At 47.1% G+C, this 16931-nt stretch overlaps 1 protein-coding gene across 1 annotated transcript in view; it reads left to right on the top strand.

Annotated features, from left to right (window-relative positions):
• FLT1 (fms related receptor tyrosine kinase 1) overlaps positions 1 to 16931 on the top strand; it is a 177184-nt gene that overhangs the window by 123233 nt on the left and 37020 nt on the right. The window contains exons 15-16 of the mRNA XM_044249518.1: positions 3297 to 3428; positions 14772 to 14878. Coding sequence (XP_044105453.1) covers positions 3297 to 3428; positions 14772 to 14878 — 239 coding nt within the window. The remainder of the gene's footprint in view (positions 1 to 3296; positions 3429 to 14771; positions 14879 to 16931) is intronic.

Here is a 16931-nt window from a genome sequence, read left to right as displayed (position 1 = left end):
ATGAGAGCTCTGAGTGTCCTCCTGATGGGGAGGCATTAAACTCTGTGCCACTGGTCAGAGTGTAGTGTGAGGGCAAGTTGGGAAGAAGGGTATTGCTGGTGGCCTGGGACACCCTCTGACCCTGCCTCCTCCTCCACATGAAGGAGAAAGGACACTGAGCCAGGTGACATTAGCTCATGGCATCCTTGGCATGATCTGCTCACCTTCACAACTACAGCCCTGTCTCCTTGGGTGAAATCCCAGGCCCTGGGCTTTATTTATTTGTTGTATCAACCTTAAACCAGGATTGGAGTGATAGAAAGTTGGCTGAGGGCCAGGTCTACTGCAACGAAGACGGTGGTGAGTAGCAGGATAGCTGCTGCTAGGAACGATCACTGCCTTGGCCACCTGCTCTCCAGCCAGCTTTTACTTTTTGCAGTTGCTATGTTTGCCATATCTTGCACTTTCCAGAGCTTTCTTTGAAATTATCTCAATTGATCCTCATAGCAATCCCATAAAATAGACAAAGCAGGTACTATTCTCAATTTACAGATGGGGAAACACACCCAAAGACATTAAATGATTTAACCAAGTTACAGGGGAGAGTCTCATGTTCCACCCCATTACCTGGACTTAGAATATCAGAATCATCTTGCACCCATCTCTGTCCATTCTGCATTGAGTAGGGCAGCACTTCCTGTCAATTGTTTCTACAAAGAGTCCATTTGCATTTTTTCCTCTCCACTTCCTTTCCCACCATCCAGATTTGGATCCTCAGCATTCCTTGCCTGAATTACAGCTAGTGAGCTGGACTTCCAGATGCCTCTTTTCCCTCATTCCAGTCTACCCTGCATTCTCATTCTAGACTAAACTTCCTTAGACATTGCTTTCATTATGTCATTTCCCTGCTCAAAAATTTTTGTGAGCCCCTCTTTTCCTTCTGCCCTGAATAGAGACTCCTCAGCTAGGATTTCAAACCTCTCCTTAATCTGAACCCACCTTCTCCAGTCAACCACTCCAAATGCATGCTTTGAAAGTAAAAATGGCTAACAAGTCATCTATCAAATCAGCAGAAGTTTGTGTTTTCTATTTTTTTTAGATGATCCCATAAAATAGTGTCTCAGCCTTGCCGGTAGACATGTTTATGGGTATAATCCTTTTGGAAGGCATGTGGTTATAAGAATCAAGAGCTTTTTTTTTTTTTTTTTTTTTTAATTTTTTTTTTTAAATATTCTATTCATTTATTTGACAGATAGAGATCACAAGTAGGCAGAGAGGCAGAGAGAGAGGAGGAAGCAGGCTCCCCGCTGAGCGGAGAGCCTGATGCGGGACTTGATCCCAGGACCCCGAGATCACGACCTGAACTGAAGGCAGCAGCTCAATCCACTGAGCCACCCAGGCGCCCCAAGAATCAAGAGCTTTTGACCTAATAAATCTGCTTCTGGAAATCTCTTCTAAGGAAGTAATCTGAAATACAGAAAAACCTTTATGCTGAAAGATGTTAATTACACTGTGACTTAGAGTTATGAGCAGTTAGGTACAACCCACCTATGGCTTTCTTCTGTGCTTAGAATAAAACCGCAAATTCTTACCATGGCCTGTGGTCACACCTGATCGAGCCCAGCCAGTTCTCCTCTCTCCTGCTTGCTAACCAAAGTCGACATGGTCTTTTTACTGTCCCTTAAACAAGTCCATTCCTGCCCCAGGGACTTTGTAGTCGCTACTCCCTATGCCTTCAATGCCCTTTCAGATCTTCAAATAGTGCATTCTTCCTCATCTTTGAGGTCTCTACTCTGATGTCACCTTTTCAGAGAACCTTCCCTAAGCACCCTCCATGCCCTGTGGTCCCCTTACCCTGGTTTTGTTTCTTCACAGGTTTTGTTCCTTGAAATTACTTATTTATCATTCTCCCAAACTAGAATTTAAGCCCTTTGTAGGCAAGCATTCATTTATCTTCCTTATTATCCTATCACCAGTTCTAGTATAGTGGCTAGTAAATGGTAGGAGCTCAAAAATATCATATGAATGAACAAAATGTGTTAAAAAGTCCACTTTAGAAAGAATAAAGAGAAAAGAGCTGGGAGGAAAAACTGTAGGTTTGTTTTAAATGTTCTTTATGCTTTCCAGAACAAGAATTCAATGCCCATTCATGTCAGCGGCAGGCTCTCTTGCCTGCCCTTCTCCCTGCACCTCTGATAATCCTTGGAACCCCAGCCCAAGGCCCACCTCCTCCACGATGCCTTCCTGAGTTTTCCTATTCCTTACCGATCTCCTTCCCATCCCAGGCTTTGCATTTAATTGGGTATGCCATGCTACATTTATTAACTCTCATTCACAAAATACTTTCTGTTTGCTCGTGTGTGTGTGTGTGTGTGTGTGTGTGTGAAACACACGCACAGAGAGAATATGTACGTATGTGTGTTTGGTAGGAATTCATTGTCCCTCCTTAGCAGATAATGGGGTCTTAGCCTTCCCCCTCCCCTAAGGTCTAACATAGACTACTATCAGAGTCAATACTCGATAAATATTTGGTGGTAGTCCTTGGTGTTGAGGCTACTGGATCTTCAAGCTGGGCTCTGAAAATTTTTGGTGCTCCTTCTATTACATGATGCTTGGTAGTAACCCTTTAGCTCAAATTTACGGAGCACTTAACCCTGTGTCCTGCGCTAGCCATTCCTGTACCTGGCAGGACTTCCTTGCATTTTCATCTTAAGGTTGAAGAAACTGAAACAGAAAGGTGAAGTAGCTCGCCTAGAGAGACGAAGCTGGAAGGGCTAAGACCTGGACTAAAACACCGCCTGAGGTCTTCCCCTCTCCAGCCAGTGAAGCAGGACTTCCTTTGGCCCCGAGGCCACAGATGTGTGTCCGTGCAGCTGTGGGCTCTCGGTCAAGTTACTTAACCTCCCCAGATGTTTCCATGTTTGTAAAACGGAGACCCTAAGAACTTAAGGGGCGGTTGTCAATATCAAGATTCGAAGTGTCTGTAGCAGCCTCACACGCAGCAGGCGGCAAGTCGATGGTGTCAGCATTAGGCACGCTGCCTCCTTGACATCTGCTCCCAAAAGCGGAGTCTGGCAGCCCCATCTCATTACCCTCCACACAGTGAAGGGCCTGGGTCTTGTCTACATCTCCAGGGCTGGGGTCCGAGCTCGGCGGCGCGGACCGAGAGAAAACAAATAAGCAGCCCAGCCCAAGGTTACCTAGAGCTCGGATTTCCTCGTCTGAACGCATAATTATAGGAAGAGGGTTGGATTACAGAAGTAGCTGTTTTTGTGTGTCACCCAGGCCCACTAATGTAAACATCTCTCACCCCGCAGGAATTATTTTAGGACCAGGAAGCAGCACGCTGTTTATTGAAAGAGTCACAGAAGAGGATGAAGGGGTCTATCACTGCAAAGCCACCAACCAGAAGGGGTCCGTGGAAAGTTCCGCGTACCTCACTGTTCAAGGTAAACAGCTGCTGCAGAAAGCAACAAGAAACAGATCAGACGTCTATTTCCCTGTTTAACTTTCCACCTCCCGGTCTCCCGCTGCTTCCAGCCTGTTCCTTTCGCTGACCTCCTCGCCCCTTCCCCTGCGGCTGTGGGAAGTGACCCTCTGGGGGGAGAGGGGCTGGCAAGGCCTAAGGGGAAGACACTGGCGGGGCCACCCACCGCCCCCCCAGGGCCATCATCTGAACCCCATCCCTGCAGGGAAGTAGTTCCCGGAACAGACCAGGCCACTGACCCACAGAGAACGACCGCAGTGGCCACGCTTGTGACAAAGAAATCCAGGAAGGCAGAGGGGTGTAGAGAGAGGGGAACACCCACACGTTGGAAACTTGTTCGTTCTTTTTCCTTTTCCAGTTCCCAAGAGTTAGACATATGCTGCTGTCCTGAATGTTTTCACAAACTGTTTTCATTTTTTTAAAAAACACGGAGCAGGCTGCAAAATATCATCAGGGAGAAGCCACACATAAAAAACAGACCACATTTGAGAAAACGATTCCAAGTGCTTCCTCTTTATAGACCTCAGACAGTTTGTGGAGCAGCAACATCCAAAGCAAATCCGAGCCAGCGCTGTGGCCCTGGGGCTCCCATTTGGAAAGTAGTTCAGAACTCAATTTCAGTCCTCGGGTGCCAGGAATCATCCAAACCTCCTAGGTACAGTATCATAAAATATCAAATTGGCACCTCTTGAGATGTAAAGAGCTATGGCACATTGAGGTTTTACATAAAAGACACAATTTGTTCGGTAGCCTGTTTCCAAGGGCTCCCCGGGAGACAACAGAATGAGCAAGTATGTGTTCCTGGCGGAGAAACGACATAGAAATCAGTTCTTCCGCCCTGGAAACTTGCACTGCTCGAAGAGTCTGACTCTGAGACTCCAGACTCCTTCAACACAGAGCATCAACCCCATTCTTTGCCAGGGAGATGATTTTAGAGAGCCTGCTGAAAAATCTAAAAAACTGTACTTCCACAAATGTATCCTTTCAGAGAAGGTCGAGGGTAGCATTCCCCCACTATTTAGAGTGATGGTCCTGTTTCTCTCCCAAAAGGTCCTGTCTTTAAGAATTCTTTCAACTGGTCTGCTTACACACGGACAAAACAGCTAGTCATGGAAAAAACAATTATGAACATCTCTCTTTAACACCTCCTTCTTCAAAGGATGGTTGGTTTACCTTCTAACAAGGACTCCAGATGTGGCCCTCAGGGAGTCACTGAATCAGGTCAGGGAGGTTGCAGATCTGAGAGAAGGGCAAGGAGGTTCCGGATCCTCAGTTCAGAAGGCATTTTCTCCCATATCCCCGAAAGGACGCACAGAACGGTTAGGAACCTCCGAACAGGAATGAGATGACTGATCTAAACCCGACAGCCAGGAAATGGCAGACATGCCTGAGAACTGGGTTCTTCAGACCCACTCCAGCCCTCATACCTGCCTTCCTTGTGGTCCATCCCCATGAACCTCATTCTTCTCAACCAGGGCATATAGGGCTGTGTCTGACCCAGTGACTAGGCAGCTTGAGACAGCTTCAGAGAAGCCCTTGCTTGAAGCAGGGATATTTCTGCAAGTTTGCAACTCTCCACAAAAACTTTACTTCCTTTCCCTTCACCTTTTCTGCCAGACTAGTCTGGGGTTCTCAGAAGCCAACTTGCTTCATGGCTTCTGCCCACAGTCATGACCGCCATCATCCTTCTATTTGCCGTAAGTCTAGCCTCTGGGAGTAGTCTCTCCTGCTGGGCTGTGTTTGCTGTCCAGAAGCAGAGCAGCAGCCCTGGGGAGACCCCCAGTTTAGCAGTGGTCCTCCAGTACGAACCGTGGACTCAGATACTCATTCTCCTGCCTGCCCTCCCACAGCATGACTTTTGGATCATCAGTCAGTACTTATTTTATCCTGCTTTTTATTATTATTTGGGAATTGACATGCCTCTCTTCCCTACTGAATTGTAGATGTTTTGAGACAGAACTGTGTCTGAACTGTCTGAATCCCTTAGCCGTGCTGCACACTTAGCAAGAGGCTGTTTATTTAGTACCTTTCCGTGCAGACACTGCTAGACAACTGGTATACCTAATCCCGTGAACTTGACAAGAACCCAAAGAAGTAACTAGTATTATCTTCAGTCTACAGAGGGGAAAATGGACACTCCAGAAGGGTTAAATGATTTGCCCAAAGTCATACAATGAAGTCAGCGGGAAGGCGGGCCACAGTCCATGTCCTGTAACCTGGGGAGGGTCCACTCTTCCTCCATCCGTCCCGCTCCCTGAGGTGCCGTAGGAACTTGTCCTTGAGGCCTTAGCGTAAATTTGAGCCTGCAGACTTTTTCAGTTATCCTGTCATTTGGTTTTCTCTCTACCTGCTTCTTATTTCCTACAGTGATTCCTTTTCCCACTAAATGCTTTTCTGAAGTCAGACAGCATGAAGAATTTGGCTGCCACTGATCATTTCTACACTTTCCCATCAGCGTGTCATTTGTTTCTGAGGAAAGGGGAGACCATTCTCACCTCAGTTGCCCATGTTGGCTGCCACTACAGACATCCTGACCCTGTCATCTCCTGACATCATCTCTCATCCTCCCGAACAGCCCACCTACTTCTCTCTCCTTCCATCCTCTTTCAGTTCTAGAGTGATTTTTTAAATTACTAATCTTATGACTCGTTACTTCCCTGCTTCAAATTGGCAGTGGTTCTGGATCGCCTCTCATCCTCATGCAGGCACACAAGGTCCTCCCTGGGCTCCTCCTGCAGCCTGGTGGCTTATCCCGCCCATCACCCCTGAGCTCCCCAGCTGTGCAACTGCTCATGACCCCCTGAAGGCACGCTGCCTCTCCTCTCATCTTCTGCCTACACACAGCACCTTCCTTTGGTCTCCATGGCCTTCCTTCTTCCCAGTCTGTTCTTCCCTTGGACAACCCTACTCATCCTGACAACTCATCTTTGCTTACTTCCGGTATAGAGGAAAGGACCTCCTGCCTTCCCATCCCTGTCCCCTTGGTACTCCCAGAGTACTTGACGTGAATGTTTAATGCAATGCTTACTACAGCTTACTCTTCACTCCTCTCTCCCTAAGCATTCGATAAATGTGTTTGCCGGATTGATCTACTTAGAAAACCACTGAATGTCTGAAAAAAGATGCATATTGATAGGTTGTATAGGGCAATAGAGATAAGCTAAATTCAATTTTTTCTTAACTCGACAACTTAGTTATGCATCTGGGACTGTGCAGCATGTGGAACCTCAGTGTGCTTTCAAAACCTGGTTGGAGCAGATTAAGGTGCACATGAAACAATTAGAACCAGATCAGTAAGAATTTTAAGCTCCTCAAGGCACCTGGGTGGCTTAGTCAGTTAAGCACCTGCCTCTTAGTTTCGGCTCAGGTCCTAATCTCATGGGTCATAGGATTGAGCCCCATGTCAGGCTCTGTGCTCAGCAGGAGTCTGCTTGGATATTCTCTCCCTCTGCCCCTTCCCATGCACCCCCCCCCTTTTACTAAATAAATAAATCTTCAAAAACACAATTTAAGCTCCTCCTAAGGGTAAAGTAGAAACACTAGTTTGTATCAGGCAGACTACACAGTGCTGCTGACAAGAGCTCAAGGAGTTCAGAGAGATGAGAAAGGCCATGGGGGTGAGCTGAGGTATAAAGGAAGCCTCACAGGCTGCTGGGTTGGCAAGGCAGAGGGGGCAGTGAACCATGAGACAACTGTGAGCCTTCTATGTTGATATCTCCCTTGGCAACAACAACGTCAAGGTAATTTAAAATATTTCCTCTTGTCTAGCCACTGGCTCTTCTGAGAAACTGGTACTTTTGATTCATGACCTCTTTCCGCTCGTGTGGCACGAATCCGATAGCACTTGGAGAAATGCTATAGCTTGCAACGTGGTTCTTTCTTTTCAACTCGTTATTGTCCTCAACTGCCATGCTTTTTGAGTTCTTCTGTCTGCTTTTTCTAGATTTTCTGCCTTCTTCTTGGCTCACTTTTGTAAGTTCTCCTCCCCTTGCTCTGGCCATAACAGCTATATCCAACCTCTCTGCTTCAAAATTGTGGATAGCGGAGAAAACAGATTCCCTGATCCGTATTCATCTAACTGCCCGAACTACTGTACCCATTCAGACGTCCATGCAGCCGTATCCCAACACGGTCACGATAAAGTAGTGCAAGGAAATGAGGATGTTTAGTCTAAAAACTAAGGAGTGATATTATTGTTTTCCACAAATATTTGAGAAGCTTCAGACGGAGGGGAAGTTTTACTCCTTCTCTGACACTCCAGAAGAGATCACCAGAACCAAGAAGGGAGATGGTGGTGAAATTTCAAGGAGGCAGGTGTCAGCTCCATTTTTGTTTGGGATAAGGAGAATTTTAAAAGTGGATCTTATTAGTTGGATGCGCTATCTTGAATAGATGTATTTGAAGCTCACGGAAGAAAAACTGGGTCCTTAGATGCTCTTCCAAAGTGTTCAGTGCAGGATGTGGCTAGTAATCTTATTACTAAAACTGGATCCTTGCTCTCTCTGGTGGCTCTCACTCCGGTGGCCATGGAACATTCCTTAGCTTTTGACTTGATTTCCCAGTATATGCATATAGACCCTTTATGCCTATCTTGTCAGATTAAGTTTAGGAAACAAAACCAAGCAAATGAGCTGTGTCTGCGGCTATGTTTAACAGATTTAAAGAGGTTCATGAATTAGCCAGGAAGGAAACTGTCTGCTCTTTTTATTTCCCTTGAAAAAGGATTCTTATACTCATAGATAAAACAATGTGTTATTTTTGTATCTGAAAAGGATGAGTGGACTGTGGAGTCAGAGTGGCTTCTTTAAATAGTCACAGGTCTTGTTTGGTTTGGACTGCACAGGAGCACACGTGGAACTCTCAAAGGGGAAGCTCTAACGTTAAAAACAACAACACAAAACTGTTCGTAACCAAAATAATTTCTGAAATTGACATAGCGCTCAATAGTCCCTGCAACTCAATGGAATGGTGTCAATGAAAGCGTGGCACATTCTCGACCAAGGACTTGAGATAAAGACCAAGGACTTTAAAATGGCAAGTCAGAACCACAATTACATATAAATACATTCTTCTAACAGATTTAGGCCTTGCTATTGAAATACTATTTCAGTAGCCTTTATAATTACACAAGAGAAAATATGACATTAAACCTTCTTTTTTTTTTTTTTTTTTTTGACATTAAACCTTCTTTTGGCGATGACTGATGGGTATGGAAATCCTGGAAAACACAGAACTGCCTTAGGGTCCCATAGGCTAAATGCTTAGAGTGGTAGTAGAGGTGACATTTTTAAAATTATGTCATGACAACTGAACATTAATGCATTTCAGGAAAGGACCCATAGAGCAGGAAACTTACACTGTGTTCCTTCATCAATTTGGAGCGTAAAAAATAGGAAAAGCCCCAAATTGTCTTGGGTATGCAGCCACTCCCTTATATCCCCCTTGACCAGGCCAGCTTTTGAGTTTCATTTCTTTCTGATGCTCCTTCAAGCCCAGAGGACCCTCCACATTAGCTCCTCTCTTCCTCGATTCTGCCCCAAATTCACTCCCCTGGCTCTCCTGGCACTGGGAAGGATGTGATAAACTAATTCACGTATAGATGTTGGTGACTGATGTCACTCTTCTCCTGGGTGTTGGCAACTCAGAAAAGTTCCCAAGGAGAGACCAGCGCTGCCAATAGTGAGGTGAACTTGTTACTCCCTAATTTCATGCAAGAGGGCTGGGGAACGGGATATGCATGCCTTTGTACTTCAAGTCTAAACAATGACATAAAGCTGGCCTTGATCAAGAATTCAAAAAATGGTGATGGAATTCAGTTCTAATAGCTTATGCTCACTAACATGCACTAGTCTACTCAACTTCTGTGACAACCCAATGGGATTTTTTTTCCTACGTGCGAGTCAGAATCTAAAGCACAGAAAGATCTAGGACTTTGTTCAGGGTTACAAAGCTAGGAGTGGCAGAGAGGAGAACTGGATCCATGTTGAACCATTCTGCCCTGCTGCCTCTCAGCTCTGAGAGAGCAGAGGACCCCCTCTGAAGCCAGGTGCATCACCACACCTGAGCTGTGGCCCCTGGGCCAATTATTTACCTTCTTGGTGCATATCTGCCAAATAGACTTTAATGATGGTATGCCCACCTTACGGGGTCGTAAGGATTATTAACACATTAAAACCGTATCTGGTCTATAATAGAAACTTTTTAAGTATTAGCTAACATTATTGCTTGTTAATATGATAAACCATATGAACTTCAAAAAAACTTTCTGTATTTTAGTTTTCCTACACTTCATCAGGGAGTTACCCAAATGGGGTTCCAAACCACGAAGTTCCTCTTTGTCCTAAGGACCTAGGTCAAAGGATTTAGCTTTACCAGCTTTAACCAAAACGTGTCCTAGACCTGATGGTGCATAATTGCAATTTTAAGTATCTTCCCCTAAAATTATTCTTAAAAACTTGCTTCCAACTTAAATGAACCAGTATTTCTCTGTCCTTAAGAGAGGTTCCAAACCAGTATACAAAGATTCCCAAAAGGCTTCAAAAATAGTAGAAGAGGTAATTTGAATATTCCTGTGAGTCTTAGAGAAATTATGTGATAAGGTTAGCTGGATTATTGGTTATTGGATTTTAGATAAAAGGAGATAGCTCTGATTGACTGATTCATGTGGAAGATGAGGTCTAGGTGTATCTGATTCATTTGCTTTTCATCTATATATAAATATTTGTTGAGACTTCCACTGGACCAATGCTGGAGATGCCAAATGAACACGAAACACACCCATCTCCTGATGTCTTCAGAATTCACTGGACAAGTAGCCCACATAAACTGTTACCTCAAATTAAAATAATGATCACACCAGAAAACACCACCTAAGGTATGAGACAAATTTCTCAGGGAAAGCAGTTCTGTAGAAAACAATCGGTACTTGGCCGAAGTCTGAATAGTTTTAGAAAGAAGAGACAAACTGTGATATTTGCAGTAGGTTTGGATGAGAACCAAATTATCTTGTACTTGAAGTCCAAAAACTAATAAGGATTTTTTAAAAAAAAAAAAGGAAAGGGAGTGCTAGGGTTGGGAGGAAACTTCAAAAGAATCACTCTCCCTGGGGCCACACATTTCTCCTGTGAGCTGAGGTGCTGTTGTTACCTCCACATGTGGAGGAAGATGGGGCACAGGGGCCTTGGTCTAAGACATGGCTGCTTGCTTCCTGCCCTTTCCTGGTGAATCTTGGGCTCATCTCAAGTCAAGGCAGGTCCCAGAGCCAGAGGCCTTGGTCTTTTGCATGGGGGGTTGTTCCTAACTCCTGGGAAGAACCCCCAGTTCCATTGTGAGAGCTGAGTTTCTGGCTCTCCTGCCTGTTGATTCGGGCAGTCCGGGGCCACACAGTGCCACGTGTCAGGGTTGGCAGGATGCTGCCGCAACCCAGAGTCCAGCTCGGTGCCTACTGACCCATCACAAAACCTCAGAGCAGGGTAGCCGGTCCCTGCAGTTGCAAGGGCTCTGGAGTAGGCACGTCATCTCTCAGGACTCAGTGCCTCCCCTGGGGGGCATCTGCCCTTCCTGTCCCAGGAGGCGTGGTCTGAAGCCTAAGAGGGTAGCTGACCTGGAAAGCTCTGTGCAACAGGGTTAGCGGTCAGTAACTAAAAAGTAGAGTCACCCTAACTCTTCAGAGGGGCCACATTCTTGTCACTCGCCCATATAAAAATAACCTTGCCGCGTGCCCCGAAGCAGGCTTGCACACACCGCCTAGGAGAGCAATGTCCTGGAGCCCCAGCGCTGGCGCCTAGTTAGTGTCAAGCCCCACCCACACTTCCTCTGGCCTCCGTTCCCCCTGCCACAGGCAGCTGGGCCATTTCACGGACTGAGCTCGTCAGCGGTCACCAGCCAGTTGAAGCTGGGTCTAGTCAGACCCGTGTGGGGAGGTTTGACCTCTGAGAAAATGTCCAAGAGCTGTGCAGGAGATGCTGCTGACCTGAGTCGGTCTCCTCAACATAAGACTATCCTAATGGTTACTTTCCAAACAAAGCAAATAGGACAGAGAGCGAGCGAGCACAGAGACTACATGATATCCTGTTAAATTCCTAGTCTAGTTTTCAGTAAGCAGGGATAGAACACGCAGGAGATCTTTCCCCCGTCATACATGTTCGTCTTTAAGATGTTTTTTCATAAGTTGATTCTTTTTTTTTTTTTTTAAAGTTGATTCTTTAAATGTATAAGTGCACACAAACCCATTTGGTCCCACCGAAAGGAATCTTGCCTGAGTAAGGGCTGTGGAATTACTTTGGGGGTCAACTTCCTGCCCCGTGGAATGCAGTGGGAACATTCCCACGATGGGAGGGGGCCTCTCCCAGGGCATTCCAGCCAGGAGGCCTCTGCAGAGGTTTAATGCAGACAGTATCATGTCCCAAGATGCTATCAGCCTCTCCAACAGCCAAAGGCCAGGAAGGCCTGAGCAGGTCACAATAAGATTCCACAGAACGTATTTGCAGCATAAGCAGAGAAGACTGTGAGTGTGTGTGTGTGTGTGTGTGTGTGTGTGTATGAGTACAACAGGGAAGGCCCAGACCTTTCACCTGGGAGAGGAAAGCCGACCTCCTATTAACTCGAGCTTACCTTATTCCCATTAAGGGGAGGCATACTGAGAGAAAAACTTATCATCCTTCGAAACTTCAAGAAAGCTGTTCTCAGTCCCGTGAGGGGCAGGGAAACAGCCACAAACTAATAAAGCAGCAAACGAAGCCAAACTCATCCATTCAGTCACCCACTAAACTCAGGATGCCGACTCAGGGTCAGGCACGCTTCCAAACACCAGAGACAGAGCAGTGAACAAAACCACAATCCTGCCATCCGCTCCTCCGCTCGGGACTTTGAACCTGTCCCCCTGGTCAGAGGTCAATGTCAGCCTGTGAACTCTAGACCATACCTTTCATCTACCACCCTATGCCAGCATCGAGAACAGAGCCCGCAACACAGGTGGTGTTCCATGTGTTTATTGGATTAATGCCCATGAACAGGAATTTGACCCTGAACCCTTTAAAAGCTTCATGAAACTCTCCAGTGACAAAGCCCGTCCTACGTTACCCACTCGCTCACCCAGACCGAGGAGCAGGGACATAAAGACGAGGGGGATGCAGCCGCAGCCCCTGGCAGCCTACATTCTGGTAGAGAAACAGCGAGGGCTCGTAGAGAAACATGCAGAAGGGCTGGCCGATCTAAGAAACTCCAAGGATTTTGAGGTGATTGGAGCCCACAGGAGGATGGCAGGAGATGAAGATGAAGGGACAGGCAGGGCTGGGCACAAAGGAACCAAAGATTTGGATTTTTCTTCTGCCAGCCACAGGGACAGAGGTGGGGAGGGATGACATCGACAGAGGCAAGGTCACGCTGGCTCAGCGAGGAGGAGAGCCCTGGGCGGGGAGGATCAAGGCCGGTCAGGAAGGTAGCGCCGTGGTTCCAGGTGACAGCTGGCAGGGACTCGAGGTAGGCCGTGAGAGCCCGGCAGGACAGGGCCATGGGAAGAGAAGGGGCGGGCCTTTGTGTTGCACTAGATGGAGAGAAAATGAGCTTTTCCCCTCTAGACGAAAAGGCGCAGGGCGGCAGGGACCGCGGCCTGCAGGAAGCACGTGGGTGAGAAGGAAGGACGCCGCCTCTCCGCTTTCTAGCTTGTGCACTTGCTGCTCTTCAGAGAAACTTCCCTGGCTCCCACTGCCGGCACGCAGCTCGTGGTTTAAACCCTCCACCCGGACGCTTGACCTCTCTGTGGTCAGGTCCCGGCCTGGCCTTAGACTGCCATGGGCACCCCGTCATTTCCCAGCTCTGGGTCCCCACTCCTGCTGTCCCCTCTGCCTCCATGCCCTCCCCTGCCTCATCTCTGTAGGCCACCATCCATTTCAAAGGTCGCCTCTTTCAAAAAGCACTAGGTTCCCGCAACCCTCCTTTCTTTGTATTTGCCTTATGTCTCCGTGAGGCTGGGAGCGAGTCCCGGGAGTGTGACTACTTTCTCTCGCTCATCTTCCCATGGCCTCCGGACTGACAGTCACCTGCAGTAGGATTCAGTATCTTCTTGCTGAGTTGAAACAAAGAACCCACAAGATGTAGCGCTTTGTTTAGGAGATGGGAATGTTCTTGCTACCTGCTTCGTAAGGGGGTTCTGAGGGCTGGCCGCATATTGAGGGCGCAATGATGCCATTCATACCGTTTTTTAAAAAGATTTCATTTTTGAGAGGGACAGAGACAGAGCATGAGCAGAGGGAGGCAGAGGGAGAAGGAGAAGCAAGACTCCCCGCTGAGCAGGGACCGCAACACCGGGCTCAATCCCAGAACTCCAGGATAATGACCTGAGCCGAAGGCAGAGGCTTAACCGACCAAGCCCCTCAGGTGCCCCCACATCATTATTTCTAAAAGAGAGTAAGTTCCATTTGTTCTTCCCTAGCTTAATAGGAGGGCTCTGTCTCCTTATAATGAGGTTAAAGGATAAAACATTACTTTAGAATTCTCCAGAAATTGTCCCCTGGAGTCTGTAAGGAGGGAACCACTGTTCTGGCCCCCTGGGGGTATACTTTCCCAAATCCCAAAGATCTTCCTCTCTGGAGGCTTCTCCTGAATGCTTTGGGTGGTTTCTTCTTGGCGATGGAGGAACTGAGCAGCTTTTGACTCTGGGAAATGAAACGACTGGAAAGGACCCCCTTGGCATCCCAGCCCCTACAGGCCAGCTGCCGCTGCGAAGGTCAGAAATGGAGCCAGAAGTGGGGAGCAGGAGGTGGGCAGTCTGGCCTGACTGTTCAAAAAGAAGCGAGCAGGCAATTGTGACAGTCCTTGAGTTTTATTTTTATTTTTAAAATCAAAGTAGAAGAACTTTGTGAGTCCCAAAGGAGCGCTTTTATGTCATTTTTATTATTATTTTTTTCCTTTTCTTTAGAATTTCCTCTAAAACCCACTAGGGAGATTTCACGTATTCCAGATTTAGCCCTTGAATGGGCTTTTGTTCCTGCCTTAATTTTTTCCTTTTTAAAAATTTCTCCTCTGATTCTTAATTAGCTATTTCTGGGATTATAGAGTCTGCAAACTCAACTGCAGAATTTCTGGAAAGCCTTTTCATTTCTGCATGAGTTTATGATGGTAAGATCATGTACCCTGCTTGACTCAGAAGGTAAGAGAAGACCTGTCCCAGACTAACTCTTACGCCAGTAGGCTGGGTTCACCATGACGAACCATTTAGGGGCACTAGTTCTGTTTTCTAGCATCACAAAGACTCAAAGTTGGACAATGCCTTTTGAGGGTCATCCTGATGGTTTTCTCTCTCCAGGGACCTCAGACAAATCTAACCTGGAGCTCATCACTCTGACGTGTACTTGTGTGGCTGCAACCCTCTTCTGGCTCCTGTTAACGCTCTTCATCCGAAAACTGAAAAGGGTAAGAACATTTCAGATGAAGTCCTAGGCTTCTTTTTACATAATGTTCTAAAATGCTAGCCTCCCGTCTAGAGCACGCACTAAGCCGGTGTCAGACTCCAGTCCCCTTCTCCCTGGCTTCTGATTCTGGTCTGGGGAACACCAAACATGAGTCATTAAAATGCCTCTCAACCATCAAGGGAGTGTATTCAAACCAAAACCTAGAGCAAGGAACAGAGGACTATTTCCCAGAAACAGAAGGGATTTTTTTTTTAAAGATTTTATTTATTTATTCGACAGACAGATCACAAGTAGGCAGAAAGGCAGGCAGAGAGAGAGAAAGGAGGAAGCAGGCTCCCTACTGAGCAGAGGACCCGATGTGGGGCTCGATCCCAGGACCCTGGGATCATGACCTGAGCCAAAGGCAGAGGCTTTAACCCACTGAGCCACCCAGGCACCCCAGAAGGGATGTTTTTGATATAAACATAGGTCATAAAATCTTTAAAGTCAGCCTAAGACCTGCAAAGTGTTCTTATTCTCTGCCAAGAAATGAAAAAGCAAAAGCAAAATAGAGACCTACCTCTGACTTACATCTCATAACATTATGGGAAGGCAGACAGCGCACGGCGGTTCCAGCGGTTCCGTACGGAACCCTCCTCGGAGCCCCACCACACAACTGCATTCTTTGCTGCAAGGTTCAGCCTGAACACAAGACATCAGCTTCCATCATTGTTAGGCCTGCAGCCCCCGCTCGCTTCTCTGCGGTTCCAGGGAGGAGAGCCAGCACGCGCGCATGCATTCACTCATGCCTCCAACACGTACGCGCCTGCTCCATACGCAGCGTCAGGCGGTCGCGCGACAGTGGAGAGGACATGCAGAGGGTACAGTCGTTGAGGAGCCTGGCTTTCACCAGTTACACACACAAACATGAACCTGCCAGTGGAGGCAAGCTGGCTGAACGTTGTCCTGGAAGGGGGCAGTCGGGCGAGACGGGAGGGAAAAGTGCTTCAGGCCCAGGGAGAGCCGGGGTGAGGCTGGGGCAGGACAGGGACACTTCAGGAACCAGAGCCTGACCGAGGCCAGTGTGACTGCCGCGGAGAGAACAAGGTGGGAGGTGAGGTGGGAGAGGAGAGGCGGCAGAGGCTGGGCACACAGGGCCTTGCAGGCTGAGGTAAGAAATTCGTCTCTGTTTTGGGAGTCAAAGAAAGCCTGGAGGCATGGGGGCGGGGACCAGTATTGTTAAGCAAAGAGAGGCAATCATCAGTGAAAGAGAGCTGGGTCTGGAAGGAGAATTTTGGCTTCAGCAAGAATGGATCAGAGGCAAGGGTAAGGTAGAAGAACCCACCAGAAGACTTTCTAGTAGCCCAAGTGAGAAATGGTGGTAGCTCTTAGTCTCAGTGATTAAAACATGACATATTTAGCAGATAAAATCAACAGGACTTGAAAAGTGTCAAGGAGGCCTCCTCCATTTCTAAAGATTTCTTAGCCCTCATTATCATGTCGGTTTTAGGATCAGCTCTTGTGTACTATCTCAATTAATCCTTCCAAAAATGCAAGGAAGTAGATATGTTAGCATTCCTACTATAAAGAGAAAGAGAGGTTCAGAGAGGTAAAATAACCTGTCCAAAGTCATAAAGCTAGCTAGAGTTGGAGTGGAGCGTTGAACCCAGGTTGTGTGACCTTAGGCTTAGTAACCAAACCAATGAGGTGTCCTTTATGGGGTTGGTATGAGAGGCGAGGCTCAGCGGGCATCCTCTGTGAAAATATGTAACATCAGGCATGGGCTGTGTGGAACGACTGGTTTTGAGATGTGACAGTGAAGGCCACTGCTCTAGAATGGCACAGAGGCCACACCACCAGCATTTTAAAAGGGGAGATAGAGCATGGAGGGAAGTAGGTCTGACACAAGCAAAGCTTGCCAAATCTAGAAGGGAGGTCCAAAGCTTACAAAAAAGGGAGGGGGAGAAAAAACATTAGAGAAAATGAAGTTCAGAGAAAGAGTTTGAAGGTTGTGGCAGAAAGGAAAGGAACCAAAAAACACAGCCCACCCTCCTCCCCATGGCCCAGAGGAGGGA

The sequence above is a fragment of the Neovison vison genome, chromosome 5, assembly GCF_020171115.1.
Source record: "Neovison vison isolate M4711 chromosome 5, ASM_NN_V1, whole genome shotgun sequence".
NCBI classification, from domain to species: Eukaryota; Metazoa; Chordata; class Mammalia; order Carnivora; family Mustelidae; genus Neogale; species Neogale vison.
The sequence above is the reverse complement of the archived record's forward strand: the minus strand, read 5'-3'. Positions and strand labels throughout refer to the sequence as shown.